This window comes from Copadichromis virginalis, linkage group LG15 (assembly GCF_057382275.1).
Source record: "Copadichromis virginalis isolate Kocher_CV1m ecotype Utaka linkage group LG15, C_Virginalis_male_GT1.1, whole genome shotgun sequence".
In the NCBI taxonomy this organism is placed as follows: Eukaryota; Metazoa; Chordata; class Actinopteri; order Cichliformes; family Cichlidae; genus Copadichromis; species Copadichromis virginalis.
Genome location: NC_140632.1, coordinates 23,668,726 through 23,684,943, shown reverse-complemented (window position 1 = coordinate 23,684,943; position 16,218 = coordinate 23,668,726). Strand labels below are relative to the sequence as shown.

General features: G+C 41.8%; 1 protein-coding gene and 1 long non-coding RNA gene across 3 annotated transcripts; both read left to right on the top strand.

The window, feature by feature from the left end:
• Positions 1–533: 533 nt before the first annotated feature.
• LOC146692484 (uncharacterized) lies at positions 534–3,384 on the top strand. 2 transcript variants are annotated; one of them, XR_014915203.1, is made up of 4 exons: positions 534–670; positions 1,390–1,489; positions 2,586–2,630; positions 3,189–3,384. It is a non-coding gene; the product is annotated as an uncharacterized LOC146692484 (long non-coding RNA). The 2 variants fall into 2 exon arrangements; XR_014915202.1 differs by having other exon boundaries at positions 535–670; positions 2,586–3,384.
• A 4,101-nt stretch (positions 3,385–7,485) lies between these two features.
• On the top strand, positions 7,486–11,203 carry LOC146692483 (uncharacterized). Its single transcript, XM_085432583.1, has one exon. It carries the CDS (start codon positions 8,402–8,404, stop codon positions 10,781–10,783), a length of 2,382 nt encoding a protein of 793 aa, XP_085288709.1. The 5' UTR covers positions 7,486–8,401; the 3' UTR covers positions 10,784–11,203.
• Positions 11,204–16,218: the final 5,015 nt, after the last annotated feature.

The following is a 16,218-nucleotide window of genomic DNA, read 5'->3' as shown; positions in this document are numbered from 1 at the left end:
CAAAAATTTCACACGTGACAAAACCGTTTTGCCAGTAGTGGTGTGGACAGAACAGTTTTCATGTACAGGGGAGTTCTGGGAAGACCTCAGTGGTGATACTGCTACTGACTGTGCACACAGGTCCATGACGTCCTCTACAAAACCTACAAGCCGCTTAGCAGTGAAGCAATCCGGATAGCCTGAGATAAGCTCTCCCCACTGCTTGATCGAAAAACTACTGAACAAGTTATTCAAGAGGGATACCAAAGCATGTACTGAATTATCCCCATTGGTCTGAACTGTTTCATCATTTGTCATTGTGTTACAGTTCGAGCTTGCCATTTCACTTTTTTGTTTTTTATGTCTAAAATGTTGTTTTGTGTTAAACTCCGTGTTTGAACGTTTAAAGCGCTGCTGTCCCGCTGTGTGAATGCGTTTCAACTGAACAGCCAGGTCTATATATAAGGTCGGTTTAAGGTTTCTTTGTAACGTCAGGTGACGTTACAAAGAAACGTCACCAGTCAAAGGACTGGCCCGGCTCGTCATAACGAAAGGGGCGGGACAAATCTGTTGCTTAGCAACTGAAAAAAAAGGCACACCGCGCCGAATGCTACATCCGGCCTGCGACGGTACACCGCCTCCGCACCACCGTTTAAACATGAAGTGTGGATGTTAGAAGATCCCAAATATGGTGAGCTACTGGGAAATTACTCACGTTTTTGTTCTTGAGAGTGAGCGATAATAAGCGACATTTTATTGAGAAATTACAGTAGTCTGTCTACAAAAACTACAAAAATGACCTAAATAAGACAGAAGTACACATTCATTTTTATCGTTTTGTCAACAACAGGGCGCATGAGGTTTGTTCAGTATTTGTTGTGTCTACAAGGCTCAGGCGCCCCCATGAAGTGTCTTATTTGTATAGTTGAAAGCATTATAAAGGAACGCAAAACTAAATTACATATAATTATAATTCTTGGCACTTTCTGGTGTGTGTGAGTTAGTGTTTCTCTTTTATGATTTGTGGGTCCAGCATCAAATTCAGAATCCTTCCCATCACACATGAGGTCTTGAATAATCATCTTATTTTAAAGACCTCGTAGTTTGATAGTTTGCTCTCAGACTGTGGGCTTCCTTGTGGTTTTTAGGATATTTAGAAGTAGAAGGGGATCATCCTTCTGTGGAACCAGCTCCCAGTTTGAATGCAGGAGACGGACACTATCTCTACTTTTAAGATTAAGTTTCAAAGTTACCTTTTTGCCAACGCATATAGCTAGGGCTGAATCAGGTGACCATGAATCCTCCCTTAGTTACCCTGGGACTACCCTGCTGGGGGATTCCCACCATGTGTTTATACACCTCTCTGCATTCAATAATTAGTTCTTGTTCATCTCTGGCTCTCGTCCACAGTGTGTCTTTTGTCCCCTTTTTCGTCTCCTCATCCCCAAAGGGTCGCAGCGGGCTGCCCCTCCCTGACCGTGGTTCTGCCAGAGGGTGCTTCCTGTTAAAAGTGAGTTGTTCCTTCCCACTGTATTGAGGTTTTTTCTTTTTAATTGTAGACTTTCTACCTTACAATCTATACCACCTCGAGGAGACTGTTGTTGTGATTCAGCTCTGCATAAATACAATTAAATCGAATTAAGTGGGTTCAGCTGTTTTGTGAAATAAATGTGAGTGACATGGTAAGTAATAGCCTGCATGTAACTCATGGTAAGAAGAGCAATATCGCCCCCTCCTGGTTCAACCTTTTTTTCTTTGCAGTAATCTTTCCAATAATAATACATATGCACTAACCTCATGCTTGCTGTTAACAATAGCCTAAAGACACAAAATCAAGTTTAGTTTTTTCCTTAAGTTTATGTTTTTTTTTTATATGGTTGGCATTTATTTTGTTTCTTTTTAATAATTCTATTGATTCTATTGATTGTTTGCCAAGCACTGAGGTCTCTGCTTAGACTGTGCTACTGGGATCACTGATTTAAAAATGAGGCAAAAGCACCAAAGTTGTGCTCAAAAATAGTACAGTGAGCTACAACCTGTTGCTGTAGTAATTCTAACACACTTATTGTTTTTAAATACATACATGTTTAGTTCTTTTAAACCTAATTATATATTTTTTTTTTGCAAAAGTGTCACCTAAACACCCAAATATACGTAATTCAAAACTTACTTTAATTATTACCCATTTGGCTGGTAACATGGACCCAGTCTGATGGATAGTTACTGAACAGATAGTCTTTTCTTTAAAGGCTGCATTCAGAGCAAATCATTGTAAAAACAAGACAAGTCAATAAAAAACAAGTAATAACTATAATACTAAACTACAATAGAGAGAAAATCCAGTAAATATAATTATATTATGTAAAAAATATACAAATATTTACCTCTAATTTAAAAAGACATTACAAGGGTACTAGTTTCATTTTAATCTAAACATAATCTAAATTGACACTAAATCAGTTTAAATATTACAGCTGAAGGTGATTTTAATAAATGTACTGCTGCTTGACTTTGTTTTACTACTGCAGTATAATTTATCATGTACAAAAGCTCCAAATGTTGTTTCTCTGACTTAATGTTCTGATGACGTTTGTGTTACTTTGCAGGAAATAGTCAGGACCCAGATGAACCTGTGCTGGAATTCAGTGTGGGTGAGTAATATGAGCATTTATGAAGGCTGTCCATGACCTGTAATTAAATTTAGCGTCATTAGTGCCACTCATTGCAAGTGACAGTGCACATGCTTTCAGCATGGAGTCTGCTCTTATGGTAGCAAAATAAATTCAGAAAATCTCCATCAAAAAGCAGCTCAGCAGCAGAAATATATATGGTCAGCTGGTTGTGAGTTAATGAGCATGTGAAATCAGTGTGAACATTTTGAAACAACAACTCTCCAACCTCGTAATTGTAAGACTGCCTGTGCAGCCACAGGAGCCTTCAGAGAGTCTTCCTGCTTGTCTCTTGGGTTGATTTGCTCGTGTTTTCTCACCCAGTCAATGACTGTAAAAGGGCTGGACTAATTGGAGGCAGGTGTAATTGATTGCACTGATATGCTAGTCTACTTATAGCCCACATTACAAACACTGCTGTGTTATTTTGTCTCTCAGTGCAGGTATGTAATGTGACAAAACCTCTAATGATCTGATATGTTTGGGATGGATGGGCTGTGAATTATATAGTGAATTGTCTTATTTTGTCGCTCTGTGCAGGCTTTCTACTTACAGGGTGGTGGGTCTCAGAGGACAATTGCTACCCCTGTTGAAGTGAACAACGTGTGGAGTGCAACTGGCTTTGTGGCATAGCTGGCTCTGGCCTTGGACTGTGTGTTTTTACTTTGTACCTAAATGGGACACTGGACTTTTAACTACTATTCATTGTGTTTATAAATAAAATTTTAGAATTTTATTGACTGTCATCTTTTTGCCCACGGTTGGTGAGACCTAGAATCTCTTTGTGTGTGTGTGTGTGTGTGTGTGTGTGTAACATCAACAGGGTTTTGCATAAAAGAGTGTGAGCAGGTCAAAAGGTCAATTCATTTATTGTAGTTTTATGGCAGCACCCTCTAGTGGCCTTGAAGCAAACAGTCTCCTAACTAAGCCATGGCATCTCTGGTCTCTCCTACTTTTGTGTGCTCTGCTGGAGGAGCAGCATTGGATCTAGTGATACTGAGTAAGCTGATTAGGACAGGCCTGGAGAAATGTGGTTTGCATGAAGTATCAGGAAAAAAACAACCTTGTATTGTAAAATAATAATACACGAATAATACTTTTCATGACATTCAGATTTCTGGACTCACGAGTTCATAGAACATTAATGTTACGAAACATTGAGAAGTCTTAAAACTACATTGTATACTTATTATTTATTTACTTTAATCAGATTTGACTGGTATTTTTAAACATTACGTTTTTGTTCCTTCAACTATTGTATTTAAGCTTATGACTCACTCACAGTATGTTTATATAACTGCCTAAAAAACGGTGAGGATGTGGCCGCAGTGGCTGAGAAGCAAGAACTTTGCTTTTTCTTTTTTTTTTTTTCTTTTTTTTTTTTAAATTGGGAAGCATAAATGAACATACCAGAAAACCCTGCACGAAGGAGCCATATTTGTTTTTTGTGTGTGCATAAGATGAAGCTTTAGTATTATTACACATATGATAAGGATGTTAGCATGCAACACACAAACTCAAGTGGTGTTGCCAAGATAGTTGCTGACTGGCAAGAAACTTCTAGAAGAAATCTGGTGACAGTCCAAAGCACAAATGAACATGTTTAATACTCGTGCAAGACCCTGTGGGAAGGTGCCAGATTGCTGTATTTTGTGTGAATCAGGAAAAGTGCACGGTGATGACTAAAGCTTATAAAACATCTCTCTCCTTATGTGTGCATATATGAGAAAGAAAATTCTGCCAAAGCAACTTTAGCTTCTTGCAAGCATCAGTACACAAAGGATGCTAACACAAAGCTAGCCAAGAACCAAGAGTGATTTTAAAGTTGAACGTATGCCGACCCCAGCAGCCAAAGGGAGCTCCGGGGAGAGCTTCTTGGGGTCCAGTGATGTGTCCTGAAGAGACGACATGAGCTCTCCCTCCTGTAGGCCCACCCCAGCAGTAGGTGCTGTCTGTCTCATTCCGAGTTAACTGCTACTCCTCTACATCTAAACGAGCCAGTTGAGGAGGTTCAGGCATCTGACAAGGGTGCCTCTTGAACGCCTCCTGGGTGAGATGTTCCAGGCATGTCCCACCAGGACAGACAGGACACACCCAGGACATGTTGGGGAGATCACAGCACTCAGCAGAGAATGCCTCAGTGTCCCCCAAATAATGGAGGAGCTGGCTCGGGAGAGTAAGGTCTGGGTCTTCTCTGCTTATGCTACTGCCACCGAAACTGGACACCAGATAAGCTCAGAAAAATGAACAACCTGTTTAAATAAAGGTTAATTTAAAAAAAATTTTGTCATTAGCTAGTCTGTGTACATGTACTTCTTCTCCAGTGTTGAAAATGTTAAACTCACAACCTGCACATTTTCTGGTTGCATCATCAAATAAATACCCCCAAAAGTAGTCTGAGTACTTTTACACTGGTTTTATGCTGCGATATTTTCAAAGTCTTTCACTGAACACATTCAGTCACACATTGTTCATCATTTATTGGAAGTTTATTGTTTAATGTCCTGTCTAAATAACTTCAGTCACCATTTGTATTCATTAATGAATAACTGACTTCTAATATTAAAAGAAATAGAAACTGTTGTGCTGTTGTTCACGTAGAAGGGCCTGCTGCTGGATGTCCAGACTTTGTGCGTCAGCAGGAGGGTCAGGGTACAGGGTTCGAACCTCCTCATGAGATGTCGTATCTGCTGGATAAAAGCAAGCTACATCACATCTGGGATTGTCCTAGAGCTGCCCTACAGTAACAATCAACTGACTAATATATGAAATACTTGCAGTAGCACAATAATAAACACAAAGCAAAAAAGTGTTTAGTGAAGATAAAAAACCCCATCAAAGTTTTAGTTTGGATAAAGGGAGACAGAGCACCAATCTAAACAAGTCTAAACCATCTGGCACCTCCACACTTGTAAGAACAGCATGACCAAAGTGATTGTAGGAGGAAACAACCTTGACTTCCTTTACATAGCTTAGTACTGAGAATAAAAGAAAAGCATGATTAGAATTATTTGTGCTTCTTCTTCTTTCGGCTGCTCCCTTTAGAGGTCGCTACAGTGGATCATCCGCCTCCATCTCTCTATTTCTAGCATCCTCCTCAGTCACACCAACCCCCTGCATGTCCACCTTCACTACATCCACAAATCCTTTCTGTGGTTGTCTGAAAACATCATCCACGGAGACTCTTGCCTGATCTCATCTGTCAGCCTCTCCATCACCAGTGCAAACAAGAAGGGGCTCAGAGCCTCTCTCTGATGTAATCTCAACCCATCACATACTTCTCTGCCCCTCAGGACTTTCTTATGCAGCACCACAGTTACTCTCTTCGCACCTTATCATAGCCTTCACTCCTACCCTCTCTATGCCTCCCGTCTCCATCCTCTTCAGAGTTGCCTCACTTCCTTCTCTAATTCAATTTTCGTCCAAAGTACTCCTTCTCCCTTCTCAACACACTTTCTTCACATTAGCACATTTCCATCTCTATACTTGGTTACTCTCTTCCAGCACAATTTATGTGCCTTGCCATTCATTAAAAATCATTTTCTCCTTAGTGTCCAGCCTCACATACAACTCACTACTCAGCTGTAACTTTATTAATCCCTCGGGAGGGGTCCTCTGGGGTTTTCACAAAGCTGAATAAACGTCAAACAGAAAACTGATTAAACAAAGTGTGAGACGGTGGAGAATTGACGCCAGCGCCCGGTTATATTTTAGACAGCAAGGAGCAGACGCAGTTTCACTCCACCGAGGGAGCTCGTGACGTACTACGCGGCTTTCTTTAGACCGCGAAGGCGGGTCCTCAGGTGGAAGCAGCCTCTGAATTTGGACACCCCCGCTGTTTCCGGCCAGCCAATAATAACGGTGACATTTAACGTATTTTGTCGAATAAATAAACACTGTAAAATATATTTGCCCCCCCCCCCCCAACAGCCCTTTGAATGTTGGCAAGTATGAACCGTCTGCTCGGTGTTTCCTAAAACGTTAAAGCACGTTTGGCTTCACACTGACAAACAGACCCAGCTTCGGCACAAACCTAAACTAATATGACACCGGAGCGGAAAGGCTGATTATGTTTCCAAGATGGTTTGTGTTTTTTAAAAGGAAGGAAACCTTCCTCAAAGCGGGCAGAGCAGTGGAGCCGCCGAGGGAAAAGCACACGATACAAAAACTGTAGAATTAAAAATATAATTTATTATGTTTAAATAGTTAAAAATATAAAATGAATTAAAACAACCTTGGCCAAGGGAAGACACAATAAAAATCAATAACACACAACATTAGAAGTCCAGTGGAATCCACCACGGCCTAAAAGTCACAGAAAACTAAGAGGTCCAGCGTAGTATTAAAAGAGGGAAACCCAGCGGAGTCCTCGCCTTCCTCCCCGCATTCCACGTCCTGGTGCACTGAAGAAAGGGAGGGAGCGGCAGTCACTATTCCTTTGGCAGTTTACTTTATAAAAAGGATAAGTCAAAGACTTACCCGGGTGGGCAGAGCTCTCAACTCCGCCCGCCGCTTCCTCAAACTGCAATCGGCACCGCGGTCTCACTGCTTCTGTTCTCCCGCAGTGCACGAGCTGGCTCTTGTCGTTATTGCCACCAGACTGCCGCTACGCGTCCCTAGTCGCTGGTCATCTGCCTTTTTTTCCTCTGATCGTTTCCCCTTTCCAGTCGCTGGTAATCTCTCTTCCCAGTCGCTGGTCGTCTGCTCCATCTGATCATCTCTACTCTCTGATCGTCTCTCGCTCTCCCCTCTGATCGTCTGTGTCTTTCCTCTGTCTGTCTCGCATTCTCCGTGTTACATTTTTGTTGAACACAGGCTCCAAACCTCTTATGTGTCCTTGAGCACTCTGTAAATTACCTTTTCTTTTCTCTCAGGTGTGTCCAATTAGTAAAAACGGGGGAAAAGGCGGAGTCTCTCCAGGACAATTTGCCGGCAACTAAAAACATGCAAACTAAATAAAACACTGCACAAAATACATGCAATATAAAAAATAAATATATACACTTCACATAAAAATACAGCACAGCAAAACAACGTCCGTCTTCCCTGGATGACACTAACTAACCGACCAAAGAGCCGCGTTAAGTGGCGATATCACTAACGTCACGTAACTTAGCCGAAGGTTAGCTAAATTTGACTTTGTAAGACTTTTTCATTACGCTAACATTTGTGATATGACTGCACTATGCTGCTGTTGTTGACTCCACTTAATTCTACAATTCTTTCATTATGCTAACATGTGTCCTGGTGTATATATGAAGTGGGATAAAAACCCAGAACTAACTTTTAAGAGTTTATTTCTTCTCCGCTTCGACCGTCGGCCATTTCCCCAAAACGTCCTCCAACCTATGATTCCAATGAATCCTGGTGGGTCAGGAACTGCTTTTAAGCATCTTGTAATCGTCGTTCCAACACAGCGTGTTTGTTTTGATTCGTAGACCCCGAAAATGGTGCCGGGCTCCCACAATGCATTGCGGCGTGCCGTCAACTCCAAAGCGTCATTCAAATCTGTGAGCGCGCAAGGAACGCCGCCTCTCCGCGTGCGTTTCTTGTGACGTCACTGGCAGATCAAAGGCGTTCGCGCTGGTCTGTCAGTAACGTCACAGACAACCGAGCCTATAAATAACGGCTCTCAGACAGAAAAATCAGAACTCGATGCTCATGTGTTTGCAAAACGTTCAGCAGTCGGCGCTCTGTAATACAAGAAAATTCTCACACGCTCAAACGGAGAAAATCTAATTTGTGACACAACAATGGAAACCATCAACGAAAATTCAATCGTGGTCACACCAGACCAGATTATCCCGCCAATCAACAGGTGCTTTGAAAGGCTCTCTGAAGTTCAGTGGAGCATTATAGAAAATGGAAAATGCGACTCCAGCGTCCATGCCGTGCTCGCTGATATGATTTCTGAAATCATTCAGATCGCCTCTGCCAGCATCCTGAGGATTGCCCTTTCTGTTATTCAGGAACCCATGATAAGGGAAGAGTTTATGGATGAGGGGAAAATAAGGGTGTCCCTCGGAGACTCGATCTCAGCTGCCATCGCCGGCGCTCTTAATGTCTCAAAACAGCAAGATAAGAGCGCTGACAAGCTGACGCTGATGGTTGAGGAAGAGATCTCAGAAAAGGTCAGCTCAACCATTGCACTGATTGAAAAAAGCCCCGATTTCCCAGTAGACCCTGCCGTTTATGTTAGCGGCAAATTTAGTAGTATTAAGAAACTACACCGCATGGTTTGTTGCGCTGCCTCATGCCTGAAAAGGTATGCAGCATGTAAGCTGCGCTGCCAGTGTGGGACAAATGGGTCTCATTCCAGTACAGAACGTACTGGTTCAAAAATATCAGTGAAATCAGCAATCGCAGAGATTTCTGTTATTCTGTCAACAAGGAGCTCAGATGGAGAGATGACAGGAAAAGATAAAGATGAGCTCCCAGAAGAATCACAAAGCCATATAAAACCCACTGCAGAAACACAAAGTATCCAGGCTCCAACCCCAGTAGAAATGGTTGCAGTTGACATCGTAGGTGAGATACTTGCTAACATGGATTCAAGCAGTGAAGAGCTCTGTGAGAAATGTAACTTACCCAAACCTGCCTTTAATGCAGGCTTAATTATCCACAAGGTGAGACACTTCTTCTCCAAATGTGTGCCATCCACCTCACACGCCAGGCTCAAAGCACGCAAACACAACTTTTCCATGTTTGCAAAAAAACAATTTGAAAAAATGAAAACAGAGCTGAAAAAAAGAATAAAGGCAAACAGGAAACATTTTGTTTGTCTACAAAACATTTGCAATCACCCCAAGAAGGAAACTGCGCCCTCCAATGAAAGTATAGTTTTCATTCTCCCAGGGTCAGTACCTGAAACGGCTGCTCCCCAGAGTACAGAGGCTCATCGCTCCCCTTCTCCACATACGGCAAGCCTGGGAACCGCAATTAAACGTTCTTCTTCAGTCGACTTTAACGTCATTAGATCAGACGTTAATCAGTTATTTGACAAATTAACAAAGAAAGAAGAACTCTTCCTCATCGATAAGACCTTGGGGGACTTTAAAAATAGTGGGCATATCAGGAATTTTACGGAGGACTTAGTGGCAAACCTGTTTGATCTACTTACGGTGGATCGAGGCTATCAAATCCCCATACCTCTAATGGGTAGGTCCCTCTCAGACACGGTCATCTCCAGGACTCCGAAATCAGTACAGGGCTCAAAGCGTCGCATTTCTGCTGAAGTCCTCTATGTCCTCATAGATGACACAGTAGAAAGGTTTTTGCAGAAGCTTTTACTCTTCTGCAATGAAGAGAAAGATCAAATGATTCAAATGGACAAGATTTCTGGGGCCCTGGAAGACATCCACAACTTTATTAAAAGAGCACAGACCACAACACAGGAAAAAAGCCCTGATTCAGATGGCAGAGGAAAAGAATCTGGTGCATCACTTCCAACACCAAAACCTGGGAGCATTTCTCCAGATAAATGCTCTGTGGCATCTGACAAGTCACCTCCAACGCCACAACCTGGGAGCATTTCTCCAGATAAATGCTCTGTGGCATCTGACAAGTCACCTCAAATGCCACAACCTGGGAGCATTTCTCCAGATAAATCATCTGGAGCCTTGAGCCTGAAACACTCTCTCAAAGATTCCTCCAAAATATCAGAGATGGATTCTGTGTCAGGTTCATCTTCTGATGTTGAGAAAATTTCCAATGACCTTGCGTTGCTCCTTATCATGAGAGTCATCTATAAATCTAAACCTGAGACCCAAAAGTTTGCTGCTCGGATTGCAACTACTACAAAAGAAATAGACACGGTCATCAACCGTCTGAGCAATCTAATGCAGCCTGAACTCAGCAGCACAGCGTCTGCCACAAGTCTGACAAATGACAAGACAAAGTTCATCAAGAAAATAGCCAAACGCCTCATCAAGGAGTTTGGCTCCCCAGACAATGTCTTAAAGGCTTTGATGGCAAATGATTCATCTTTTGATGAGGCTCTGATTAGACATCTAAAAATCACTCTCGGAGTCATCCCGGGTCCCCCAAAGACGTCCAAAATATCCAGGTTTTTTTCTGCGGTGGGAAAAACATTGCTAAAACCCTTCAGGTGGTTCACTAAAGCCAGAGATCATTAAAATGACCATTTTGGCTTTTCCCACTGCCCTGCTTCTTTTAAAATCTTGAAGCAGACTTTTAGCACCAAATCCTTTTTTTAAAAACATCACCATAAAATTTTGGGATCAGCCCTCAAATCCAAATTTTAGAACTGTAGTTCACGCCATCTCGTCTCCTTTTGATTTCCATCCCCCCAACCGGTCGCAGCGGATGGCCGTCCCTTCTGAGCCCGGTTCCGTTGGAAGTTTCTTCCTGTTAAAGGGAGTTTTTCTTCCCCACAGTCGCCTCGTGCTTGCTCAGAGGGGGATCATTTGATTGTTGGGGTTCTCTGTAGTACAGTAGGGCTTTGACCTTACAGTACAAACAGGGAGGAGACTTTGGCTTGATTTTTAAAATATCTAATTCGGCATGAAATAAAAAAAATCCAAATTAAAAATGCATTCCAAGTTTGTTTGTGTTTTTCTTCTGTTGTCAAATATGTAGAAAGTGTTACACGTGTGATTTTAGTCATTTTGCATCAGTTTGTAGCCGACGTGTCTGTTTGTGATCATCCTGCATCTGTTTTTGTCTGATTTGTGTCTTAGTTTGGTCAATTTACATCACTTTTGTGGCCCAATTTAGTTGTTTTGCATGTATTTGTGGCAAAATGTGTGGACGCTGTTTGACGTTGCTATGTTTTGTCTTAATGCTTCACTTTGGTTGTTTATGTATGTGCTCATTTTGATTCTAGATGTAGACCTGACATCTGAAAATTAGCACCTAGTCCACTTCGAACATTTTTTTTAGTCCAAATAAAAAAATTTGGACTAATAAAAGTCCAAATAAAAAAATGTTAATACTTTTTCTTTTTTTCGCCAACCTTGTAGAGCAGTGGTTCCCAAACCTTTTTTGCTAGGCCCCCCTTTGTTTTACAAGAAAAATGTTCGCTAAAAAATATTATTAGCCAAAGCTTTCACTGGAAGTCAGTTACTGGTGTCAGGCCAGCTCCCACTTCTTCTTTTGTGTTACTTCTGCATATAAGTATACACAAAGAGACATTGAGACCTGAATCACAAATAAAAGCCACCTTCAAGATTAACAAACACTGTTTAAAGAGCTCCGTATAAACTTCTGTGTGCAACAAGGCCTCTGTAGCATCCAGACCACACTGATCTAGGTCTTCTTGGTAGAAGAAGGTGTTTCCTTTTTCCAGATGTTTAAATGCCAGCCTCCCCAGATTCAGAAGAAATTTCCTTTCAGCCATCTCACTTGTTTCATGTCCCCCCACATGTTTGTTCCCCTTCTTCATCTGAACCAACAAGAAGTGTGAGTACATGTCAGTCAGGGTCTTGGGCAGCTCTCCTCTCTGCTCTGTAGTCAACATGTGCTCCAGAACTGTAGCAGTGATCCAGCAGAAGACTGGGATTCTACACATGATGTGGAGGCTCCTGGATGTCTTCATGTGGGAGATGATTCTGGACAGCTCTTCATCACTGAATCTCCTCCTGAAGTACTCCTCCTTCTGGGCATCAGTGAAGCCTCGTACTTCTGTTACCCTGTCAACACGTCTAGGAGGGATCTGATTGGCTGCTGCAGGTCGGGGAGTTATCCAGACGAGAGCCGAGGGAAGCAGATTCCCCTGGATGAGGTTTGTCAGCAGCTGGCTGACTGATGACTTCTCTGTGACATCAGACAGCAGCTTCCCGTTGGTGAAATCCAATGATCCAAGTCTGCTTTCATCCAGGCCGTCAAAGATGAACAAAAGTTTACAGACAGCGAGCTTCTCTGCTGTGACCTTCTGTAATGTTGGATGGAAAACATGGAGCAGCTCCAGAAGACTGTACTGCTCGTCTCTGATCAGCGACGCTGTTGGTCAGAACCACTCTGATGGGTCTCTGTTGGTCAGGTAAGGCTTTAAAGGTGTCGTGACACCTGACTGTAATGTCATCAAGAGCCTCCATCTTGGAAGCTGTCTCCAGCTGCATCACCTCATGTTGGTTATGAACGTCTTCATTCTGTCCCTCTGTGATGTAGAGCTCAGTGTAGATCCTGTTCGGGAGGGTTCCACTTCCTGTATTATCAGTTTCTTCAGTCACACTTTCAAACCTCCTCCTCAGACTGATCTTATATTCTTCTAAAACCTCTTCCAGACTCGCATCTGCTGATTGACAACAAGAAACCAAAAAGAATGAAATGTCTTTAGTGTGTGAAACTGCATGAAAAACAGACTTTTATCTTTTGACGGGAGGGATGGGAATGGTGTTAAGCATTGTAAATTGTAAATAAGCTTCAGAAAATAGTAAATCGTGTAACATGACATTTTCGGCATTAAGTTATAACCAGTGTGTGACTTATTTAAAACATTTTGATTCATAATCAGAACCTTTTTTTGTCACAGCAGAGACAAGAAGCAACTGTTAAAAATGTTCCTAATGAGACATTTTAAGAGGAGGGAAAATCCCCCTCATACTGGCTTCACATCATTGGCTCCCTGTTAAATCCAGAGCTGAATTCAAAATGCTTCTCACATAAAAAGGGCCATAATAAAACAGCCCCATCTTATCTGAGAGGCCTCACAGTATCATATCAGATAGATGGAGCACTTTGCTCTCAGCCTGCAGGTTTTATCCTGCCCTCCTCCCCTCATTCCAACCAGTCGTGGTGGATGGCGGCCCGTCACTGAACCTGGTTCCGTCTCAGTGTTCGACTGTACAAAGAGAGAGTTTTTCTTTCTTAATGTCTCCAAGTCGTTGCTCGTAGGGAGTTGTCTGAGGCTTTATTACTGAGGCTTTACCTAACACTATAAAGTGCCTTAAGGTGGCTGTTGTGACTTGGTGCTATATGAATAAAATTTAAGCGATAGCAGAAAAGCAACAAAAACTGTTAACCCAAGAAAATAATGGAAGGAAATAGTTCTGAATATGCTTAATACGCGAATCCTCATCTTATATAGTTCATGTAATCTGCTACATGTAATTTCATTCAGTGTGATGTTATATGTAATCTGTGTGGGAAAAACGAGTTATTGTCGTCTTAGTGAGCTCTGTGGGTCAGACGTTTCTGGCTCTGTACGAAGAGAGGGCTCGTGAGCGCGCTCCATTTGTTCTCCATGTGATCCTTTACTCTCTCTGTGCTACTGCGTCTCTTTGCCTGCTGTGCTACACCCTGGGATTACTGTTGCTGTTGTTTGGCCATTTACATGATTCTGTTCTTGTTGTACAGTAGCTGCTTAATAAAGTGTGTACATGAACTCTGCTCTTCTTTAGATGATCTTTTGTTGAGTGTTTTTTTTGTTTTTTATTTCATCTAAAAATCTACAAATGACCAGCTAAACTTTTGGCCCAGCAGCACACGCAGCCATACAAACTATTTCATTTTGAGCTGCTGCTATGAAATCAGAGCCAAATGGAAAAGCCTGCTGCAGCGTTTTTTACTCTGATTTTCTGTTTGTATTTGGATTCAGCCAGTATCCAGTATTTTGATCATTTATTTCCAACAAACAATTGAATCCTTTCGTTTCTAACACATCACCCAGTTTGCATCAGTATTGATCTCCAGCATGTTTTTCTCCGCGCGAGAGCCATTATGTTTTCAGTGTGTTCCTCTGATTGTTTTGAGTAGTATATATTGAGGATTGCCTGATATTGTGAGCAGGTGGGGAACATGACAGCTGAACTTTAGCAAACCAGGTGAAAAATAATTAAGACAATCACAAAGCAGGAAGTAAAACTAACGTGAGACATGAAAGGAAACAACATTCAAAGTAAAACAGGAAAAAAACCTATACCATAAAAAATCGAATGAAATCTTTTTCATGCACCTACAAACCAAGAAGTCAAGTTTTCAAAAATGTGTTCATCAGCACACGGATACCAACTCTTACTTTGGACAGAGATGCCACAACTGGTAGCGACTGAATCCTCTGAGACATCTTGACCCAAAGCACAGCAGGACAACTGCTCCTCCTCCTCCACACCAACATCACTGTTCTCTCTGAGGACACAAAGGGAAAATTATTATTACCAGTGCAACTGTCAAAGTGACCAAAGTGACTCACACGCAGGTGTTTACAGTGCATTCATCTGTAGTGAATAGTGAAGCACAGTTCAAAAAGACAACAGGACGAGTTGATGCAGGAACTTGCCTTAGTTAAAGGTACAGCTGCACAAACTAAGTTCAAACCTGATCCTTTTCTATGCAGAGCTCTTCTCTAAGGTCAAAAGTGTTCTCCTCAAGGTTTCCCACCCAATGACTGCTTTCAGTTTGTCACGTTAGGTGCAGTGTGGAAGATTATTCCACGATCAATGGTCTTTGATCAATGATTGTTGATCAATGGTCATGACAATTTGCATATTCATGATCAAGGAACTGACGTCACAGCCAGTGGGCTGGTTTCAGTCATTGTACAAATGTACTGTTTATAAGACTGGAAAGCTGCAGTCAGCTGTGTGTGACCACCCAACAATTTATCGTTGATGGAGTTCATCTTGTTCCAGAACAAGGAAGGGAAAATGCAGCTTTTTCCCTTCTGCTGTCTTTCTCGAACTGAGCAAAACTATGACGTGGGAGAAGTGGAACTGCTAGCTGGCGGGAGGGAGCAGAACACCTGCTCATTGTTCATCGTTTGACTGACCACAAGCATCTTGCATATCTCACAGCAGCCACTCAAGACAAACCAGGTGGGCCCTCTCCTTTGCTTGGTTCAACTGTGTTATGATCTATAGACCCGGCAACCCAAAACGAGAAACCCAACACTTTGTCCCGTCAATTCTCAACTTCTGATGCCACGGCAGAGGAGACCATTATTTTCCCGCCCTCCTGCATTGTTTGTTTGCTGTACTAAGAGATTGAGTCATTTTCTGCAATGCATAGCGGGACACATGTCCCAGATGTTGAACTTCACATCATATCATGCTTTGTAGATACTTGCAAATCTCTATAATATTAAAGCTTGGCATTCTACACAAAAAAGCTATGAAACCCTGAAAAAGAACCAGCTGTTTTTCTGTGTTCTTTAAATTAATATATTGACCATTATTAGCTGCAAAGGCCTTCAAAACGGATTTGCACAGGGCAGATGTATTCAGGTGAAAATGTATGACTATATTATGCCAAGCTTTTGAGGATCTTAATGTCTTTTTCCTTTTTGGCAGTTTTGTTCGCTGACTGTGGCAGATCAATACTGAACTACAGGTTAAAAGTCTTCATATAACAGGAAAATTTTTCAGCTGCATTATTCACTTGGAAACTCAATCTCTGATTTTCAGAATCCATTTGTTCCATTCCAATCATATTACCAAATCATACACTTTTGTTGCTGTTATAAATGTTATTTTGGTTTTAGCGACAGCAATTCTTCGCTTCTTTTTGACTTTTTAAAGATGCATCTTGTGGGCTTCAAGTATTTGGAGTTTCCATCCAAACTTCTACATTCTGAAGCCTCTACAGCTCTGAAGATATTCAGAGATGCTGAACC

What these genes read in the sequence shown, in the direction of transcription:
- LOC146692483 (XM_085432583.1), top strand. Translation starts at nt 8,402, where the DNA reads ATGGAAACCATCAACGAAAATTCAATCGTGGTCACACCAGACCAGATT.